Source organism: Haliotis cracherodii, unplaced genomic scaffold, assembly GCF_022045235.1.
Source record: "Haliotis cracherodii isolate W230 unplaced genomic scaffold, xgHalCrac1.p SCAF_2, whole genome shotgun sequence".
Classification (NCBI taxonomy): domain Eukaryota; kingdom Metazoa; phylum Mollusca; class Gastropoda; order Lepetellida; family Haliotidae; genus Haliotis; species Haliotis cracherodii.
The window spans coordinates 13,680,912-13,702,414 of NW_027266275.1; the positions used below are offsets into that span (position 1 = coordinate 13,680,912).

General features: G+C 38.2%; 1 protein-coding gene across 1 annotated transcript in view; it reads left to right on the forward strand.

Annotated features, from left to right (window-relative positions):
- LOC139469826 (uncharacterized) overlaps nt 1-14,544 on the forward strand; it is a 32,008-nt gene extending 17,464 nt beyond the window's left edge. Inside the window, exons 3-5 of the mRNA XM_071252129.1 lie at nt 9,262-9,445; nt 11,802-11,868; nt 12,474-14,544. Coding sequence (XP_071108230.1) covers nt 9,262-9,445; nt 11,802-11,837 — 220 coding nt within the window. The 3' untranslated portion in view covers nt 11,838-11,868; nt 12,474-14,544. The remainder of the gene's footprint in view (nt 1-9,261; nt 9,446-11,801; nt 11,869-12,473) is intronic.
- The last annotated feature ends 6,959 nt before the right edge of the window (nt 14,545-21,503 follow it).

A 21,503-nucleotide genomic window follows, 5' to 3' on the forward strand; every position in this document is an offset into this window, starting at 1 on the left:
GTAACTGATTTGTTGCTGGATGCTGGATGCATGGTAGATTTTCATTCAGTATATATCTAGAATATATTGTCAGAATAAAAAAGCCATGAAATCAGATGTAAGAGGACATGTTGATATCAAAGTAACATTTAAGATCAATTATTTTATTCTGAACATTATTTATTCTTCAATTATTAATAAATGCACAGATGTATAATAATTATATATCCGATGTTCGTGTGCTGTAAATGAAGGTGTTTCTCCCAATTTTATTACATTGAAATCCATGGTTACAAGTAAGAAAAGTATTTGTTATGTTTGAATGCTGCAGTAGTTAAGGACTTGCCATGGGTAAAAACTCAAAGGCTGATAAATAGAACGTGTTTGCATTATTTCACTGATGTGATGTTACCCCAGACTGACAGAATGCCTCACTGTTTTTTTACATAGAAAATGCAGTGGCAATATACCGTTTTTCATTGCACTTTTCCTGCTATCTTCCATCCTGTCAATTCGCGTTTTAGTTGAATACTGAACAAATGTCGATATTCTAAACTAATAATCACTTCAAAATATGTGCTAGTTAAAAATATTCAGTAGTAAACATCCGTTTTGGGATTAAGGTGCAACAGGGTTACTTTTTAGCCTGGCTTCGTCTCTACATGTCAATAGTTGTTGCACCGCACATTCTTCTGGGAAACAGACTAGTAGTGACAAGTTGGACTGACCCTTAAGTCATTTCAAAAGGAGATTTATTGCCCTTTGGAACAAAAAGTTCAGCCATAAACAATTCACAACACCCTGTGATTAAAGAGTCCAACATTACATGTATCTAACTGTACTATAAAAGTGATATCATATTGCCTTTTACAAAGCATTTTGACTAAGGGTAATAACACCATTAACAGATTCTAATATTTTGCCAAATAAATCCAAATTATGAGTTATGATGAACTGTTCAGTATTAGCAAGCTGTGTGGAAAAGTGACCTGACATCAATCAAGTACATATTGTATATCAGATCACTCACTTGCTGTACTGTCAGTATCAGTGACTGATGGCCCCCATCAGGTAATTGGTTCATCTTGCTCATGAAGTAATTCCTTGACAGATGTTATGTGTACAGTGTGGTAATACGAAGTCTGAACCATTGTGATGGTCGATGAAGCTAATGTGACCTAATACTTTAAGGTCACTCTTGTGGTCACCAGTCATCATGGCCGTGTGTGTAATTTAATCATGGGGCTGGGCAGATAGGTTTCCATCATTTATCCATTAGCAATGTCACCATCATGTCCACTGTCAGCTGTCAGCACAGTGTAGCACTCACACATACCCATCCATCACCAGGGAGCCGGTGGAGACCCCAACATCAGATTGATGAAGTTGAGGAGGGAATGCTTGTATGTTGTGTCCCCACCCTCCTGTTTCCAGAGCATGCCAGAGCTCCAGACAAGATGCTTATCTACGTAATTTATGCAAAAAACACAATAACCCAATTTTAAGATCCATGTGTACAAGTATGCATGAAAATATTTAAAAAACACTAGCACAGAAATCTATGGTTTTAACTAACTCAAGGGACTACTTATTTTAGTTTGTGATAACCATATTTCTTTATAAGCACATATACAGCATATATGAAGCAAATGGCCGGGACACAATAGATAAGTTTGTTATGTCCATCAGTTTGTTATGAACAATGAACATGTTTGTTATAAAGATAATATACTGTAGAATTAAAAAACCAACATAAACTTTTCATTTTTCGTAAGGTGTTTAGTTTCTGGGTGCTGTTGTACAAAGCGATCTTAGCGCAAAGGTGATCATAACAGCCATACCTTAACATAGACTTACAACAGTTGTAGCTCTGAGGATTTTGTACAATGGCACCCTGATCTTCTTCATTTACTGATGAAATGTCAGGATAACATCTCGCTTGTGGGAACTTAGACATACCGTATATCGCTGTGTATAAGGCGGTAATTAGCCTGCTAACCAAGTCAGTTAGTCTAGTGTTTATAAGTGTCCTTAGGCCTATTAAAATGTAAGGCATTTTGGGGTGTTTGATATGTCATCACTATTTGGGCTTGTAAAGGTTTCAGGTTAATTTGCATCCCCATCAGCTGTTGACTGAAGGTGCCTCAGGTGTAGTAACATTGTTGTCACCTCCACCATGTACACATGCCACTGAAGTAATGATGATTGAGTGATTTTTGTTAGCTGTTGCCATGGCAGCAGATTGAGATAGATTCAAAACTATGTTCTTCTTTTGTAAACATGTTTCTCAAATCATTATACATAATCATGATAAATGGAAGCATTATAAACCTCCATATGGGATTTTTTAAAAACAGTTGACAAGCATACAGAAATAAACACACAATGCCATTTAGAAAGTGGTCAAATGTAACAAATGTTATATTTGGGATAACACTTTCTTAGTAAAATACAGATTCAAGTTCTTTTGGGGGTGAGGCCCCTAATCGCCAGCACACAAAGTCAGCAATCTAACACACATGGAAGCCTCGGTGGCTGAGTGGGTTACATTGCTGACAAGAAAGTGTTATCCCAAACATAACATTTGTTACATAGAGATATAGATAGGGATTGTGTCAGTGTGGGCTGAGTACTGAGGTAACATGATAGGTTGGTGTCGGTAACAGTAGACAACAGACATTAAAACCTGATCTTTCAGGACCTGCTGATATTAGGTGCATCAGCCTTCATTACTTCCTGGTATCAGCTGCAGCAACATCAACTCTTCACTCACAGGTCATGATGTTACATCCTCAAACAAAGGTCAGCCCATTTCAGACCTTAATCCAAACCGGGAAATGGTCCATTTAGTTTAAGACACTTTCCAGATGGGCAATGTTGTAGGAATCCATTATTGATCAGTTATAGGCCATGGGTGACTTTGTGTACATGATTGTGCTGTGCAGGGTGTAGACGTATTCTTGTGTGGCTTACACCCTGACATTATTTTTGCTTGTTCTGTGATGAGGTTTGTGTTGTCCGAGTGAGTGAGTGGTCTTGTGTTGCTTTTAGCAGTATTCCTTCAAATATCATGGTGGTGCACACCAGAAATGGGCTTCACACATTGTACCCATGTGGGAATTGAACTCAGGCTTTCGGGGAGATGAGTGAACCCATGACACGTGAACCATCCGAGTCACTGACTTTGTGTTTATGCAAGTACATTGTGCATGGTGTAGACGTGGAGTTTCACCAGTATATCACTGACACAGGCACTATGCTCAGGAACCCATAAGATCCAGGTTAGAATAGGTCTTCAGCAACCCATGCTTGTCGTAAGAGGCGACTAACAGGATCGGGTGGTCAGACTCGCTGACTTGGTTGATGCATGCGATCGTATGGATCGATGTTCATGATGTCAATCATGACATCATATAGATGGAACTTTGCTGAGTGCAGCATTAAACAAAAAACAAACTATGCTCAGGTTTGTGTGGTCAGTGACAAGCCATTGGTGATCTTGTGCAGATGACATACTACAGGTGTAGAGGTATTCTGTGGTGGGTTTCACCAGTACATCTCCGACACTGGCTGTCATCGATCCCAATTGCGTGGATCGATGCTCATGATATCAATCACTGGATTGTCTGGTCCAGACTCAATTATTTACAGACCGACGTCATATAGCTGGAATATTGCTGAATGCGGCGTTAAAACAACAAACCAACCAACCAACTCCGACACTGGCAGTATAGTCAGGTGTGTGTTCAGCCATCAACACACCGACACAACCCCCTGGATATGGTATTGATTGATATATATATATATATCCTCCTCGGTGACATGTACTTGTGTCGATTATTACGTTCATACTGGGTGGCTTAGCAGGGATTACAGATGACTGAGCACTTCCTAGACCCAGCCTCTGAGCTGGAGTGTGATCATAATCCTTGGTCTCTAGGTGCTAAACCCATGCATGTTTCCACTCCCTGGAATAAATTGGATATTGTCTGGTAAAATAGGGCATGGTCCATTAAATGCAAGGGCTATGAGTCCCTGTGTCTGGTAGAAATATAGTATACATTTTAACCTGCAATACATATTTTATGTATGTTTGATAGTTTATGCTATTATAATCTTTACCATGTTGACAATTTCATTCTACTTTTCTAATGTTATTGTGGAGAATGTGTTACCATAGCTACTTTAGTATATCTTTTAATGAAAGTATTAATAACAAGTATGCATATGCTGTTATGATCTGATGATTATTCTCGAATGTCATCTCATCATGGGCCCTATTCCCCAAAGTGATCCTTGTGCTAAGAAAGTCCTATACTTTGACTTCCCCAATAGTGTTAAGATCGTTTGAGGAACGGGCCCTTGACAATTTAAGATACCTACATTTCAAATCAATAGGCAAGGTTCGTGTATATTAGAAACATTTCCTGCGGGTTGCAATTACCACAAGTTAGCACATATATATTATCTCTGCATTCATCGAACCGAATACATAATAAGCATTTCAGAAAAAAAAGAAAAACTTCATATGCCATGAGTCAGCTCCGACTGCATTAGGTAACATCTGATATATAGATCTATAAATACCCAGGAGTTGTTGGGAGTGATTCACCAGGGAGGGGAGCCAGCTGGGAAGAGGATGGAGATAGCATGAAGACATGGCAGTCCATGTTATCTCAAGGATCAATTCATGCAGTCATGGCTCATGATTTTCACAACCACAGATGGTGAATAACAACTTTTAAAAAATATGAATGAAATTCAGCTAGGTCTGAAAATAAAAATATTCTATCATGGCTATTTAATGTTCCCAACTAAGTACTTTGAAGTGGAATACAAATTATGAACATTTTAAAACAATTACTATTTAATAAGCATGATCAGGGTTTTAACTTTGGCTTACAAAACTTGGGGTCCAGGTCCCCCAATAATTTCTTTTAAGGGTCCTTGCAGGCAATATGAGGGTCCTGTACAGTAATGATATGGTGTAGTGTACTGTACATCTTGATATTCACTTTAGAGCCTTATAATGAATCTGATGATCATGTGAACAGTGGTCATTAATTGATGGATGAAATAAGAGACACCCATTGCTGCTCTTTTTATGCTTTAGCTACAAAGAATATCATTGTGCGTCCTTTGGGAGGCAGTATATTTATTTTCTGCATTCTTTGCATTTGTGCGTACTGGATGCTCATTTGTGCATCACGTAAAACCCTGCATGATACAAAAAGATAATTCAAGTGTTACAAGTACTAACTATATTGCTATCATGCTTATTTTTAGTGTTTTTTTTGTTAAGAGTCATATCAGATCAGTATGAGCAATGATTATGCTGACAAAGCATATTATCTAAGCTTTGTGTACTTGAAACTTCCTGGTTGATGTCTTTTAATAAATTGTCTTGACAGATATGGGCTAGCCAAACAGTCTGATTCTGATCGTTTTCTGTATAAAAAGATAAACAGATAGGTTCCCACGGACATGCAGCAATGACAACACCATGTTTGAAAAAACATGTATTCTTAAACTTGAGAATCCTTGCACATCGACATCAGCATGGTGACCCTGTGATGTGTGAGAGTTGAGAGGAATGCAGATATGAAATTGTTTGTTTTTTCACTTAGAACTACCAGTACCATACACTACAATCAGAAGGTAGCAGTTTCATACCATGCAACTTATTCAAACTTATTCAAACTGAGTGCAGGGTTAAACAACAAACAAAAAGAATGGATAATGAATACTATTAATGTCAGATTTGTTACACCAGTTCAGTGTTACCTCTGCTTAAATATCTGAAAATCCCTAGCAACAGAAAACATAAATGTTTCCATGGTGATATAACTGGAATACTGTTAAAAGCGGCATTAACACTCACTCACTCACTCACTCCCTTCAAAACAGCCCAATAGTCAGCAAGTCTATACTGGTCCAGGCCCAAAGAATGCTGCCCCTCATCAAACAGCAGTAACACCACTATCAAAGATGATGTATTAAAACTTTCTTAGATAGCGCTTTAACCTGTAAGACCTCATGTTGTTCGGCAAGCTTCCCAGATTGTTAAGTTAAGCATTGCATATTCTAGTTGTCATTATGAGAGAAGGGGATGGATGATTCTTTTGTCCGATTCTAGACCATTAATGATGAATGAAAACAGTGGGCTGCATCGTCCACTCATCTGAAGCCAGAGTATAGTAAACTACTTTTCAATTGTAAGCTCAACAAATAGGTGATAGTCAATAACATCAGTTCAGGCTAGTGGACTCTCACGTAGTTGGCCCACTGAAACAAGTGTACATTGATCAATGTACATGGTGTACAAGTCATTAGACATATTGATCAACATTTTTCAGGATATATCCTGTATGTACCCGGGTAGGTTAAATTTCTTTGATTGTCAACATCGTAATGTGGTTCTTCGTTCACTGATATCAGTGATGTGTTTCAGTGTGGATGGATGTAACTTGCTGACCATGCTGATTTAAATAAGAAAGCGTTATTGTACATGTTGTAAGCATGATATGGGTCTAAAGTTTGCCGGGGCAGTGGTGTAGCCCAGTGGTTAAAGCGTTCACTCCTCACACCATAGACCCCTCCCCAATCAGGCCTATCCGTTGACAAACCCGTGAAAATCCGGGGTAGAATAGGTCTTTAGCAACCCATGCTTGTCGTAAGGGGCGACTAATGGGATTGGGTGGTCAAGCTCGCTGACTTTTTTTAAGCATGACATCAATCCCAAATACATGCATCGATGCACATGATGTCAACAACTGGATTGTCTGGTCCAGACTCGATTATTTACAGACCGCTGTCATATAGTTGGAATATTGCGGGGTGCGGCATTCAACAACAATCCAACCAATCCAACTCTGTTGACATGTAGTCATTACCATGTGTTGAAAGGGCATGTTAAACATGTCACCTCTAACTTGTCAATATATTGACTCTCTGCCAAAATGGTTTAGTTTACAGTATCGCAATCAATTCCCACTGTCTGAATCTTACGAAGGCATCTATGCAATCCGCAACCCTGTTCAGTGAAACATGGTGTGACACAATGATTGATGACTAAAGAACTATGAAGCAACTTGTATACAGATCCATGGGCCGGCTGTTTCTCTCAGATCTCATCATGTTGCTGTGTATTTGCACTAAGGTAATGCTAGACCTTGGTCATGTATATCACACATTCTGGTAATAGTGTGTGTGAATCATCAGAGAACGATAGATGATCACAAATTTATATTCTTTTATTTCAAGCAACAATCAGTAATTCAGTTGCTTTACAGAATAGTCAGGGTGCTTCTGTACATAGGATTGAAGTTCATTGTTGATCAGATGTTCGCTGATGGGAGTATAATCAATGATAATCCTGATAAATAAGCAGCTGCATGTAAATGTGAATTCTTTAAGCATGTTATGGTTTTGTCAGAATGTTTTCGACCATGCGGTGCTGATAAGTGTGGACATGTCAAAGATAACTTGTCAAGTATCATTATTTCAGTTATCACCATGTTTTGTGTCCTTTGGATTACTTTTTACGCTGATCCGCCTTGTCAATTGTCATGGTCATCCTCAAGGTCACCCTCTAGGTCTTTAGTGCCTGTTATCTTTTGGAAAAGGGCATTCAGAAGGAGGTTGTGAAGGACTTTTATGTACATGGTATAAGATCTGGGTCACAGAAAAGGGGACAGTTGTGGCATAAAGTGGGTTTGCCATTTTCACTGAACAGCCTTTTTCCTGCTGCTGTTTTGTAGGCAGATAATTGCCATGGTAACATGATTTAATACACTTGAGCATGAAGAGTGACAAGTAATGACAATGTTTCGATAACAATACTATGTTACAGTGACCCACATGCTTTTCAATGGAAGTAGCTAGAAGCAAGGGACTTTCTGTTTTAAATTTTTTTTCCCAAATCATAGGTGATGTCTTTGAAAATGTCATTAGAAAGTATCAAAACATCACAACCATTGGACCAAAAGTATGGAGACTGTACTCTTGACCTACATCATGTACATCTGTGTCAGTCGCCCTACAGAAGCACTGATGCTTCTGTTGTTGGCAACCTGGTTATGAGACCTAGTGTCTGGACATACGCCACTGGATTGCATGTAAAAATATATTTCACTAGTAAATATGCATGTAAGGTTGAATTCTCAAGGCCACAGGAAATTTTGTAGCCTATCTGCAGGCCCATGTCACATGACTCACTGCATATTCTATGGAGAGTCATGAGCATCATTTAGAGACTCTGTCTTACATGAATGTAACATTCAGCCAAAAAGATATTGATAAACATATGTTTGTTTGTTGTTTAACGCCGCACTCAGCAATATTCCAGCTATATGACGGCGGTCTGTAAATAATCAAGTCTGGACCAGACAATCCAGTGATTAATATCATGAGCATCGATCCACGCAATTGGGATTGATGACATGTATCAACCAAGTCAGTGAGCCTGACCACCCGATCCCGTAAGTCGCCTTTTACGACAAGCGTAGTCGCCGTCTATGGCAAGCATGGGTTGCTGAAGACCTATTGTACCCCGGAATCTTCACGGGTCCAATGTAACAATTACTGTAGGACCAGAAAAAAGATTCTGTAGAAAGGGGTCGGCTTATGTATGGGTTACACTTTCATCAAACTCTTTTTTCGTTGTTGGTGAAAAATCTACATTGTATTGCTTCAGGTGAATAAAATTTATACTCTAATTACGTGGATTACAAACATGAGTCCAGATATACAATAAAACACTTTTTTATATTATATTGTATATGTAACTACATGATTAACTTGCTTAATTCAATATGGACTTCTTGATATTCTTTTTTCGATCACACATCATAACAAGACGTAGTTTAAGGTTATGGGCCTGGCTTACTTAACGCACATGACATGTTGATACAGATTTCAAGGACCAAGTTAATACCTCGGCTTTATATGATATATATGGGATGGCTTATCTACGGTCATATATGGTAACATTCCTGAACATAATGTTGATTGAAACATGTCATGATGGAAAAATATTATCAAACGCTGTTTCTGTTCCTTGGATGTATATGAACTAGTATCAACTGATAAATGTATTGCATCTAGTCTGACTCATCATGAATCTGATTAGGAGTAAACATGGTAAATGTAGATGAAAACGCAGGATACCGGAGTCCTGCGAAATCCTGTGTTCTTTTGTCACAGGAAATGGACAGTGTTGGCATTGTCACAATCGATAGAATTTATAGGTAAAGGTCATTGATTTGTTTTTATGTTTTCCAGGCACAGCATGAGTGAGTCTGAGGACAGCTTTGTGTTGTCGGGTGTGACGCTGCCCCAGGACGTAACCGTCTCCATGGTGAACGGCCAGGAGATGGTGATGATGAACATGTCGGCCTACTGTCAGCTCCTGGACGAACTCCATCTGCTCAAGTCTCAGCTGGCCAGGCTGTCCTCTGTACTTCAGGTAACACTGCTCATTACCAGTGTTTAATACAATGTTGAGTTGTACAAAGGTAATGTTTGACTTAACTCTCCAAAACTGCAACAACATGATGGCAAACTCTGTTGAATGAGATTATGTCAAACCTTTGATGCCTTCAAGCTACCTTCAGGGGGCACGGGTGGCCCAGTCGTCTAAGACACCGTGATTCGCTGTGCAGAGTTGTGTCCCTTGGGCATGCCAGAAAATATACCTGTGCTCCTGGGTTTCACCGAAGTGGTAAACTTATGAGACCTGCATCACTTCGGGCTTTCCTCCCACATTAAGCTGACACGCAGTGATGTAACTAGAATAATGTTAAAAGTGGCGTTGGACCCAACTCACTCACTCACTCCAGCAACCTTAAGTGTATGGAGATTTGGATGAAAATATGTCCCCTTCATCTTGCTTGTTGACACATTGTTACATTATGTTTTCAAAATTTAAAGCTTAATACTATATTTCAAACTACATGTTAACATGATAATGCTGTGGGCTACACTATAAAACAATCAAGCAATATTGCATCTATATCATGGTGGTCTGTAATAATCGGATGTACCAGGCAATAAAATGATTGATATCATGAGCATCAATCCATGCAGTTGAGTTATGATGATATGCAATCAACCATGTCACTGGGCCTGACCAACGGATCCATTTAGTCGCTTCTAATGGCATGTCATCATATCGCAATTGCGTGGATCGATGCTCATGATGTCGATCACTGGATTATCCTTGATTATTTACAAACCGCCATCATATAACTGGAATATTGCTGAGTGTGGCTTAAAAAACAAACAAACTGGCAATAGTTTGACAAGTCATTAAATGTAACAGTGTTCTAGATTACTAAATTAACCTAAGTCAGTGATCATATTCTCAGGGATAATTCTGTTATAATGATTGCTCATCTTGTATATTAAGACATATAATCTAGTAACGATGAACAACCTTGCATCTGCTTTGACAACCTGCAGTGATATAAGGGCATTGAGATCACATTCATCAAAAGTAGCCTGATTTGTTTTCTTGGTTTCATCTGGCTTGATATAAGATGAACAGGATCTGTCTGTGATTGCAGTAGCATAGTCAGTAAACATGCAAAGGAAAATGACCTGTAGAGAGTAAGCCAGCGCTCCTAGTACATGTGATAATGAGTTAATCTGATAATAGCTGGCTGTCTGCTGGCTTGGAAGAGGGGCAGGTGGTGTATGGCGTGTGCTAGGTCAGCTAACACCCAAAATAACCCTCATATAGCCCCTTACATCCCTCACTTCACCCATGTCCACATGTAGCCCTTAACAACACTTCACTCATGTCCACATATAGCCATTTACAACACTTCACTCATGTCCACATATAGCCATTTACAACACTTCACTCATGTCAACATACAGCCATTTACAACACTTCACTCATGTCCACATATAGCCACTTACATCCTTCACTCATGTCCACATATAACCATTTACATCCTTCACTCATGTCCACATATAACCATTTACAATTCCTTCACTCATGTCAACATATAGCCATTTACAATTCCTTCACTCATGTCCACATATAGCCATTTACATCCTTCACTCATGTCCACATAGCCATTTACAATTCCTTCACTCATGTCCACATGTAGCCATTTACATCCTTCACTCATGTCCACATATAGCCATTTACATCCTTCACTCATGTCCACATATAGCCTTTTACATCCTTCACTCATGTCCACATATAACCATTTACATCCTTCACTCATGTCCACATATAGCCATTTACAATTCCTTCACTCATGTCCACATATAACCATTTACAATTCCTTCACTCATGTCCACATGTAGCCATTTACAATTCCTTCACTCATGCCCACGTATAGCCATTTACATCCTTCACTCATGTTCACGTATAGCCATTTACATCCTTCACTCATGTCCACATATAACCATTTACATCAGAATAGGTCTTCAGCAACCCATGCTTGCCGTAAAAGGCAACTATGCTTGTCGTAACTGGAATGTCTGGTCCAGACTCGATTATTTACAGACCGCCGTCTACCCGTGGAACAGTACAACCATTGCAAACAAAGGACAAATACGAAAACTGAAATAGTTTTTCACAATTTTATGTTTTTTCAGTGAAAGTTGAACATTTCATGACGTAAAGATTTGTTTATCTAATTGAGTTGATTTTATTAATGAAATAGATGAAAGACATGTGCAAGTTGTTGAATGGACTGTGGCAGAGGTTGACCTCATGGATCTCAGTGTAGCAGAATCAGTCCAAGCATTAGGTGCCCTCTGTTTATTACTATGTTCAAGGTTTATGTTCTTGTTTGATTTTTCAGGACAATGACGATAACCTTTCGGATGAAGTAGATTGACATGTACAGCACCCTTCATTAGGCTAAACAGGTTAGTGTGAAGATCTTTTCATCTGCACATCACATCACACCTTTGTCATGTTTGTTCATATCGATCTCCGACGGTTATGTCTCTTAAAGACGTCTTCACCTTTTCGCAAATATAGTGATTGATAAACATATGCAAATGATTTTGTCAGAATTGTACAATCAGCTCTGCTTTTCTTGTGAAATCTTACATGTGGAAAGGGTTTTCTATCTTTTATCTTTTATGTACGTTAGTGGATGTACTGTTCTTAAATTATTTCACATCCCTGAGATTCAAATCCTTATGTTTTTGTACCCATGAAGATCCGGATTAGCATAGGTCTTCAGCAATCCATGCTTCCTGCAAAGGTGACTATGCATGTCGTTAAGAGGCGACTAATGGGATCATGTGGTCAGACTCGCTGACTTGGTTGATGTGTGTCATTGTATACGAATTGTGTGGTTTGGATGCTCATGGTGTCAATCACTGGATTGTCTGATCCAGACTCGATTATTTACAAAGCACCGTCATATAGCTGGAATTTTGCTAAGTACGGCATTAAACAAACAAACAAACAAACCTTATATTTTTTATTAATTTTATAATTACTTCACAATGACTATTTTCAGGTCTTGCATCTGCTGTGAACTGGGATAACAAGAGTATTTCCCATGAACAACTACCACTTGAATGAAATCACAACAAGGAAGTTATCCTTCATCATCATGGGAGACAGCACAAAAAGACCCAAACGTCTTGTACATAGTTTTGAATTCTGACCGTCTGCTATCTCTGTCAGAATCTCAACTTGTGCAAGTTTTATTGAGTTGTACCACTACTTCTCTCTGCTTTGTGAATGTCCGGGGTTCACAGTAAAGTGTATACAGTAAAACATGGTTGGAATGAATTCCAAAGGACTGGTGAAATTGGATTGGTGTAGACCTTGTTCACTTCTTGTGGAACCACGTCTGCCATTTTGATTTCAACAGCCATTCTTATCATTCAAAGTCGATAATCTGAAAAGTTTGATAGATTCTATATTCCTTGTTATATTGAAAACAACCTGTAAATAACTTTAGTGTACAGTAACAGGATAATTAGTTGTACATTGTTTCCCTCATGGTGACTGACACTGTTGACAGTATGATTCCCACATTGGTAAAACATTATTCTAATCAGAAAAATCAGCTTGCTGTAAAGTCATCATGAGACTTCCTTAAATGATAATGTATCTGTCAGACTTTTGAAATAGTTCATCATGACTGTTAGTCCACTTCCGTGTTTGAGATAACCATCTTCTACTGTATGTGCACTGTGACAGAACACTTTCATTTTGATTGTTTCATGAAGATCTTGAGCAATCCAAATGTTGTTCTCACGTGTTTCCCCTCTAAACACAAAGCATTGTGAGTTATGTGAAAATTGTGCAGCTCAATCCTTATCAGACCATGTTTAACATATCCAGAGACCAATGTGAAAGTGCTTATTATATTAACCTAGGACACGGTTGTGAGTGTAACTTCAATACTAGAAAGGCATGGTTATAACTACGTTGTTCTCTCTTTGTAGTGACATGTAAACTTTCATCCTAGTTATTTCATTGCTTGGCTGAGGGTATCGAAGATATTGCAGTTTACTATTGTATAGTTACTAGTGTTTGAAGAACTAAGTTCATTTCAAAAGTCCATTGTAACTTTTCTCGGTGATATGAGGTACAAACTACAGTAATGTCCTCTTATGGCCGGTGCATACTAAAAATGGAAATCAAATACAAAGTATGGAATGTGACACGAAATAGCCTCAAAATAAAATTGATCAGGATTTGATTACTTCATTCTTCAACAAGTAGGATATATCATTGTTAAAAATCACACTATGTTTATCCTTTTGCATGCTACCATTTACATTTATTTCGTGAAGAACTAGCAAGAATTGAGGTATTATTACTTACTTACAAACATTCACTTGGCATTAACTCTTACTGCACATAACTGCATGCAACTGTCTTTTGGACCAAGATCACAGACTAAAATGTCAGTTGTGATTTGTATGAAAGTTATGGGACCAGTTTATGTCAGCAGTTGGATGTTTTGTCTGTTCTGTTAGACTTGTTTTATCAATTTGAATAGAAATTATTTGTCTAGTTGAAACGCTTGTACAGTTCATCTAGACAGGAATTTTATTCTCTGTGTAATTTAGATACAAACATTTTGAAAATAATTCAATGTTGATAGTGGCACCATACAAGTTATTGATAAGACTTCAACATTAAAATTTGGCAACATGTATCTACGTGTTATGATCGCGTGTAACTTGACATCTATGATTCAATTGGTGAAATGTTTGTTAGATAACAAAAAACAAACTATTGGTGATGTAATGGATTGTTGGTCTGTGTAAAGAGAATTTATTTTTCACAAAATTGTTACAATTTTTTTAACGGTGTATCAATATCTTATTGAAGCTCATGACACAAAACAGTATGCACAAATAATTCATTCTTTTTTAAAATGTTCTTGTTTCTATACTGTGAAGATGACTTTACACTTTTACTAACGCCATCAAATTGTTGAATATATTTTTATGACACAAGTTTGATCTATACCAGTGTGAATTATTAGTCTGAAGCAATAGATTTTGTGATCCTGTGACATTGTGATACATCTTCTCGCCATGACTATTTTGAGCAACATTTATACACAATAGGCCCTGCATCAAGCACATGTTTATTGCTTTAACACTGGCCTAGGTAGAGTACAGGTAATAACCTGATTATCACAAGGAATATTGTATGTTAAGGTATTATATATTTCACATTAAAATAATTATGTCATGAATATTCTTCCCAACTCAAGGAATACAGATATGACCAATTGGCAAGATCACTTTCTTGATAATTATTAGACTGCAATCCTTGGAATCGCTTATTATGTATATGTATCAGTATTTCATACTCAAAGATCAATTATGAAAGTTGAGAGGTATATAATGTAAGGGAGATAACTCATGAAATACCTATACAGGCCATATGTGGACTACCACCGCCACTACTACTGGACCCAAACTACTACTACTACTACTACTCCTACTAATTCTACCACGACGACTTCCCCCTCGACTACTACTACTACTACTGGACCAAAACTACTACTAATACTACAACTGGACCAAAACTACTACCACTACCGCAACTTCTACTACTACTACTACGACTACCCCCTCGACTACTACTACTACTACTATTTCTACTACTACTACTGGACCAAAACTCCTACTAATACTACAACTGGACCAAAACTACTACCACTACCACAACTACTACTGCAACTTCTACCACAACTACTACTACTACTACCACCACTTGTAATGACTGCCTTCTTGGTGTGGTGGAAGAGCATCCACCCGGAGAGGGGAAGGTCTGAGGTTTGATCCCCGGCCGCGTCATACCAAAATATGTTTTTGTTACCTTCCCTGGCGCTCAGCCTTAAGGGGCAAAAACAAGGACTGATCGGCTTGGAGTCACTATACTGTGTCTTAGTGGGATATTCATGTTAAACTGCAGCATGGTATCTCAGTGGAGTAGCTCTATAAAATCGGCTTCAGTCTGGACAAGCAGCCACACACACACGTGCATACACATCACTATCTAAGTGCAATAATCTTGGACACGACGTTAAACCCCATTTAACCTCACCTCACCTCACCACCACTACTACTACTGGACCATAGCTACTACTACTACTACCACTACCACAACTGCTACTTCTACTAGGTTTTCAAAAAGGTTTCTTGATGTGTGTTTATTATTGTGTCATTACACAAATATCTGTAACACATACTTTTTACAGACAACATGATAACGTGGCTGGACAGATTTATCAGTATTATCAATCCATAAAAAACAATTAAAGATATGGGCATCAAGAACAATGCAGTTTCACCAAAGATATGTTACACAATAATACTCCATAGAGTCTGCTACAGAAGTGGAGACAGCTAGAGTTTGGTGAGGGCTTCCAAATACATTGTTGGTTTTATCCAGCTATTTATTCTATCTCACTTGTACCAGTGGAACCTCACATCAAGACTAGTACAGTACAATGTGTGCTTCTGCAAAATGTAACAAAAGCTGACTATAATTAATTAATGTACCAGGTATTATCTGTTAAAGGTAAATGTAATTTTTAAAAAAAAAATTATATTTCTAATCAGAACAAGAGAACAGGCTATGCAGATTTTGTGATCAAATTTTGTCATGTATTGTTTGTAGGCGGCTATATTAATGACTATTATATCTCGACCTGGTAAGGCATCTTGTCATATATTTGGTGGTAGTTCACGTATAAGAAATCTCTATCTATGGAGCTTTCTATCTATTTTGTAATATATCAGTAGATGTATATATAAATGAGCCGTTGATCGTTTTACTGCTTTTTCTATTATGATGATCCTAGTCTTGTAGTTTTTCAGAAAACAGTTGGTTTCTGTTAAACATGTTAAAATAGTGTCTTACATTATAGACTATTTTCTTCTTCAGTGTGAATACAAATGATATACGGTATTTATTTATGGTGAAACAACAGTATTCTACAATCATAACCAAACTTCCCCAAACACTATAGCCACAACTTCTAGCTTGTTTTTCCACAGTGTTCTTAATACAAAGAAAGAAGCACTGACATATTCTTTTTTTGTTGGGGCTATTGAATACGGCTACAATAAGAACAGTCCTAAAAGTGAGACCTCATTTGTCCGAAACCTGTTTATCTGGATGCTTTCTGCTGGGAATGCTTCCATGTGTACAATGAGACGTGAATCCGTGATGGTTATTGTTAATCTGGACACTCAGTAACCAGGACAATTTCACAGGGAAAGCACCTGACTGGACAAACAGGATTTCACTATGTAATAGAAAAATATCCATCCGTCGCCAATGTAAATTTGATTACTTAATAGCTACAACCAACACTGTTCATCGGAAAAGTATTCCATTTTTAATTAAAAAACAAGCTAAACTTTGTGTCCAATAGTTTTTGATGCTTTCAAGCAAGCACAAGTTTTTAACTTTTATTTCCGTTTTAAGCCTTTGCGCACTTCTTGTAGTATTTATTGTTTTTGTTTGACAATGTTGAATAAATGCTTTGCAATAGGTTCCATTCTGTTAGCTTGTAGATTAAACAGGGTCGTGTTCCACAAAGTGCTCTTGGCACCATGACTTACTGAAATCTATGCTGAAGCAGGATTACAATCGTCTTGGCACTAAGATCGCTTTTGGGAACTGAGTCCAGATGTAAGTGCATGTTCAACTTTTTACATTTGGTGAAAAATAATCTTATGTAATTTATTCATGGAAGTGGAGTAATTTGTGCCTGTGAACCTTTCTTATACACAGCAGTGGAAAATAATGTTATTGTTCAGAGGAATAGCAAAATTTGACACAATTTGAAATCATGGGCAAGGTTATTTTCAGAAATATTATCAGCTTTCTAGCCATTTCAATGAATTAAATAGAACTTCTAAAGGATTGGCAGATTCCCAAAGCTGTCATGTTCCTTCCAACAATCTCAACTTAGCAACTGTTGTGGGCCCCTCTGAAAGTATGGAGCTGAGACAATCACTTTGCTTGGATCTCTTTGATTGTGAAAACTACTTTAGTAAGTGATACAAAAGATTCTTTGTGTGGTAGCCATTTCTATTTACCAATGCAACTGTATGTCCATATGTTCTAGTCATGACGCATTAGCAGGTTTTCACATAGAATTATTTATTTATTCACGATCTAATTTTGATACTTTTGTATGCATAATCAGCACTCTTTGCCTGACTTTTCAGCCATATCATGAACAAAGTTTTAAGGCTTTTTGATTTGGGGCCATATTGTACATATTTTTATCATGTTGTTTTTCATCCTGAAATCACAAGAAATATTTATCACCATATTTTCATAAGTTATGCTCTCTTACGACTGGATGACTAACTATTTACTACACAACTTAGCACCATCAATTGTATATAATCTCACTGCGGCTCCGTCTTGAAATTCTTTACCCGACTTTGAAAATTTTGATTCAGTGAATATAGTGGGCGCCCAGTCCTTCGAACACACATTGAAAGTTGCCCTGTTGTGAGTTTGCTTGTGTTGGCAATATGGTGATAAGAATTCAGTGGGACTTTAGAGATGACGTGTGTTTGCTCCTTGCGTAGCTGTCTGGCTTGTGTGCAATGTGAGTGTTATTTTCTCATTTACACTTTGTTACCATTTTATGTACAAAGAGAAAGTTGAAGTCCCATAACAAACATTGAGAGTTATGTGGAACATGACAACCGGTACAACTAGTTATTTTAAGTATTCTCTGTTATTATTTTTAATGTCAGTTAATACTCAAGATGTGTTTGAAATGCCAAGTACAGCAAACAGTGTTCAGTAGGGCAGAGGGGCGGTCGGGTAGCCTAGTGTTAAAGCATTAGCTCGTCACACCCAAGACCCAGGTTCGATTCCCGACATGGGTACAATGTGTGAAGCCCATTTCTGGTGTCCCCCGCCGTGATATTGCTGGAATATTGCTAAAAGCGACGTAAAACCATACTCACTCACTCACTCAGTAGGGCAGTTATGTATCCCTCATTCTTCTTAGTTAGGGATTAATGGGCAATACTGTTGTCCATGTACCATCATTTCTCATTACAAATCCAAAAATTATAACAAAAGTTGGTTCTGTTTGGTAATCTGAACGAGTTATCTACAGACTGATGTGCACTGGGGCTCTTTAGCTGATGTGCTGTGCTTTGGATTTGTCCATGTTGAAAATTATGAAATTCCTGTTTGACCAAAAGTTGTGAGACAAATTGTAATATGATATACGTTCGAACTGAGTTTCTCCACAAGTGAACAAGGAATGACTGTACTGGTTACTGTCATAGTACTAGAGGTGTACAGAATACTGTCACAGTACTAGTTACTTCCCAGTACTGATAGTACTGGTCGTGTACTATTATCCCAATATGGGGGGCACAACACAGGTGGCCCAGTCGTCTAAGGCACCATGATTCGCTGTGCAGAACTGCGTCCCTTGGTTACGTCAGAAACCTATGATTGTGGGTTCAAATCCAAGATCGCCCCGATTATGTTTCTAGGTTTGTTAACACCATGCTCATGGGTTTCACCGAATTGGTAAACATCTGAGACATGCATCACTTCGGGCTTTCCTCCCACATTAAGCTGACACGCCGCGATATAACTGGAATACTGTTAAAAGCGATGTTAAACCCAACTCACTCACTCACTATCCCAATACGGGTGGCCTTATCTATTGGGTGATCAGTCTAATGTTGTCCAACAACGGATGTAACATTATCCTTGAACGATATTTGCTCAATTGTCATCAAGGTTTCTTGGTGATTATTTTGGTATTTTCTCGTGACTTGATGCAAACATTTATCAGCTAGTTTCAGTTCTCCTTTGCCTTTTGTTAATATAATTTAGAGAAGATTTAATGAACTTTATGTTGATATGTTTCTCAGTAATATCAAAGATTGTTATAAAGGGATGATGCCATACCCTTGTCACACAATTTTGTATGACTGGGCTGCTGTCTTGTGATCTGTGCATATCCAGTGACTGTAGCCACCAGTCGATGTTGATAGTACATATTGTTCCATGTCTTGTCAATCCATCACTCCATTCATTCATGGCCCATGTTGTATCAACTTGTTTGACAATAGGAGAAAACACAGAAGACTCGGATAATATATTTTTTCACAATAAACAATGTTTACAACAATAAATACTGTCATGTGTTTTCTTCCTGGCATACCTCTGCAGGTTCTGATGTTACCCCATGAGTGGGTGCCGACACACCTGGGATCAAAGATTGACAAACCCAAGCGGGGTAGAATCGGTCTTCAGCAACCCATGCTTGACGTAAATGGTGACTATGCTCGCTGACTTGGTTGATGCATGTTGACTTCGTATCCCAGTTGTGTGGATCGATACTTATGTCAATCAATGGATTGTCTGGTCCAGACTCGATTATTTAAAGACCACAAAAAATAATAAAATTAATGAGTACATGTTGTTGCTATCGTGGCTGTGAGGTAAGGGAGGTAAACACGGTTTGTGTAACTTGCAGGTATATTTTCATATATATAGTGATTGAAGTGAGGAGAGTCAATAATTAACGCTATATTTTTCTGTACCGTTTCAAAAACAAAATAATTGCAGACAAATTGTCTGTTCAATTACGTTTACAATTCGCCTAAATACTAACATGACTCTAGAATATCTCCCCCCTGTAAGCCGTGCACATTTTCGACACTTGACTGAGGTTGCCTTATCGCTGGTGATAGCCTTTAAAAGCGGAGGGTTTAAAAGACGGAACAAAACGTGACTTTTCTTGTTGGAATATCGTTTCGATGAAATGCGACGTGAAAGTTTTGTATGAAGCCGAGTGTCGATCCGACATGTATGCGTTTGTTTGTTGTTTTTCGCAACATTTAACACCAGTCCAGCTGATGGAGGCCTGTGAAAGATACACTTGCCAAAGAGACATGCGATGACACCCTATCAACCATGTCACCAAGCTTGACCACCCCGTCCAAATGGCCGCCTCATTATGATGACCAATACGGTTAAAGGCGTCATGCATCAGCGAGAACACTTATGTCCAAATTAAAACTGCCGAATGCTTGTAAAGTGCTTATATCATCCCCCACAGTTTGCGCTTAATCTGCCCAACTAGTTATCATTTGTCATTTTAGAAAAGATGGAATTTGTCTCCAAGGCAAAATTATCTTAACACAGATATGTTAATGAGATTAGGTCTTTGATGCCCAAGACTATATGTGTGAATATCGCAAGATACTCATGACATTTCATCAAGCAAATATACCCAGAGGAGTTGAACTGAAAATTGTAAACATTGCAGATCATATCCTCGAGAAGTGAAGCTCTCATAAAAGGTATGTTCATTTGTGCATGTCCAACTGTCAATTTATCCACAGTATCCATAGACGCAAAACAAGAAAGATACATACTGTTTATAATTAACTTTTCAATTCGTTTACATCCAAAATAGACTCTGCTTCGAGACACTTGTCTATCCATTTAGAAAACGTAAATAATCTAATGTCAGATTTTGTTTGTTGTTTAACACCGTACTCAGCAATATTCCAGCTATATGGCGGCGGTCTGTAAATAATCGAGTTTGGACCAGACAATCCAGTGATCGATTTCATAAGCATCGATCGACGCAATTGGGATACGATGTCGCCGTTAGTCGCCTCTTACGACAAGCATAGTCTCTTTTTACGGCAGACCTATGCTAACCCGGATCTTCACGGGTCTCTAATATCAGACAATAATCAGAGGTACCTTACACATTGACAGCTTCCTGGACAATGTGAACCTTTTTGGTGGGCGAATTACGCTTTGGCGTCATGTTGGTTAATGCACGAAACTCGACGTTGTTGCACAAACACCACTTTCCATTCCATTCGTGACCAACTCGTGTTATTCCGGGACAAGCCGAATAGCGACTCGTGCCCATCTCGTGGCCATTTTTGCGACCGGGTTCCGTCTTAGCGCAAACGGGCATACCTAAAATAATTGTCAACTTGTTGCATAATGGTTCACGCATTTTCCCCATATATTATTTATATTT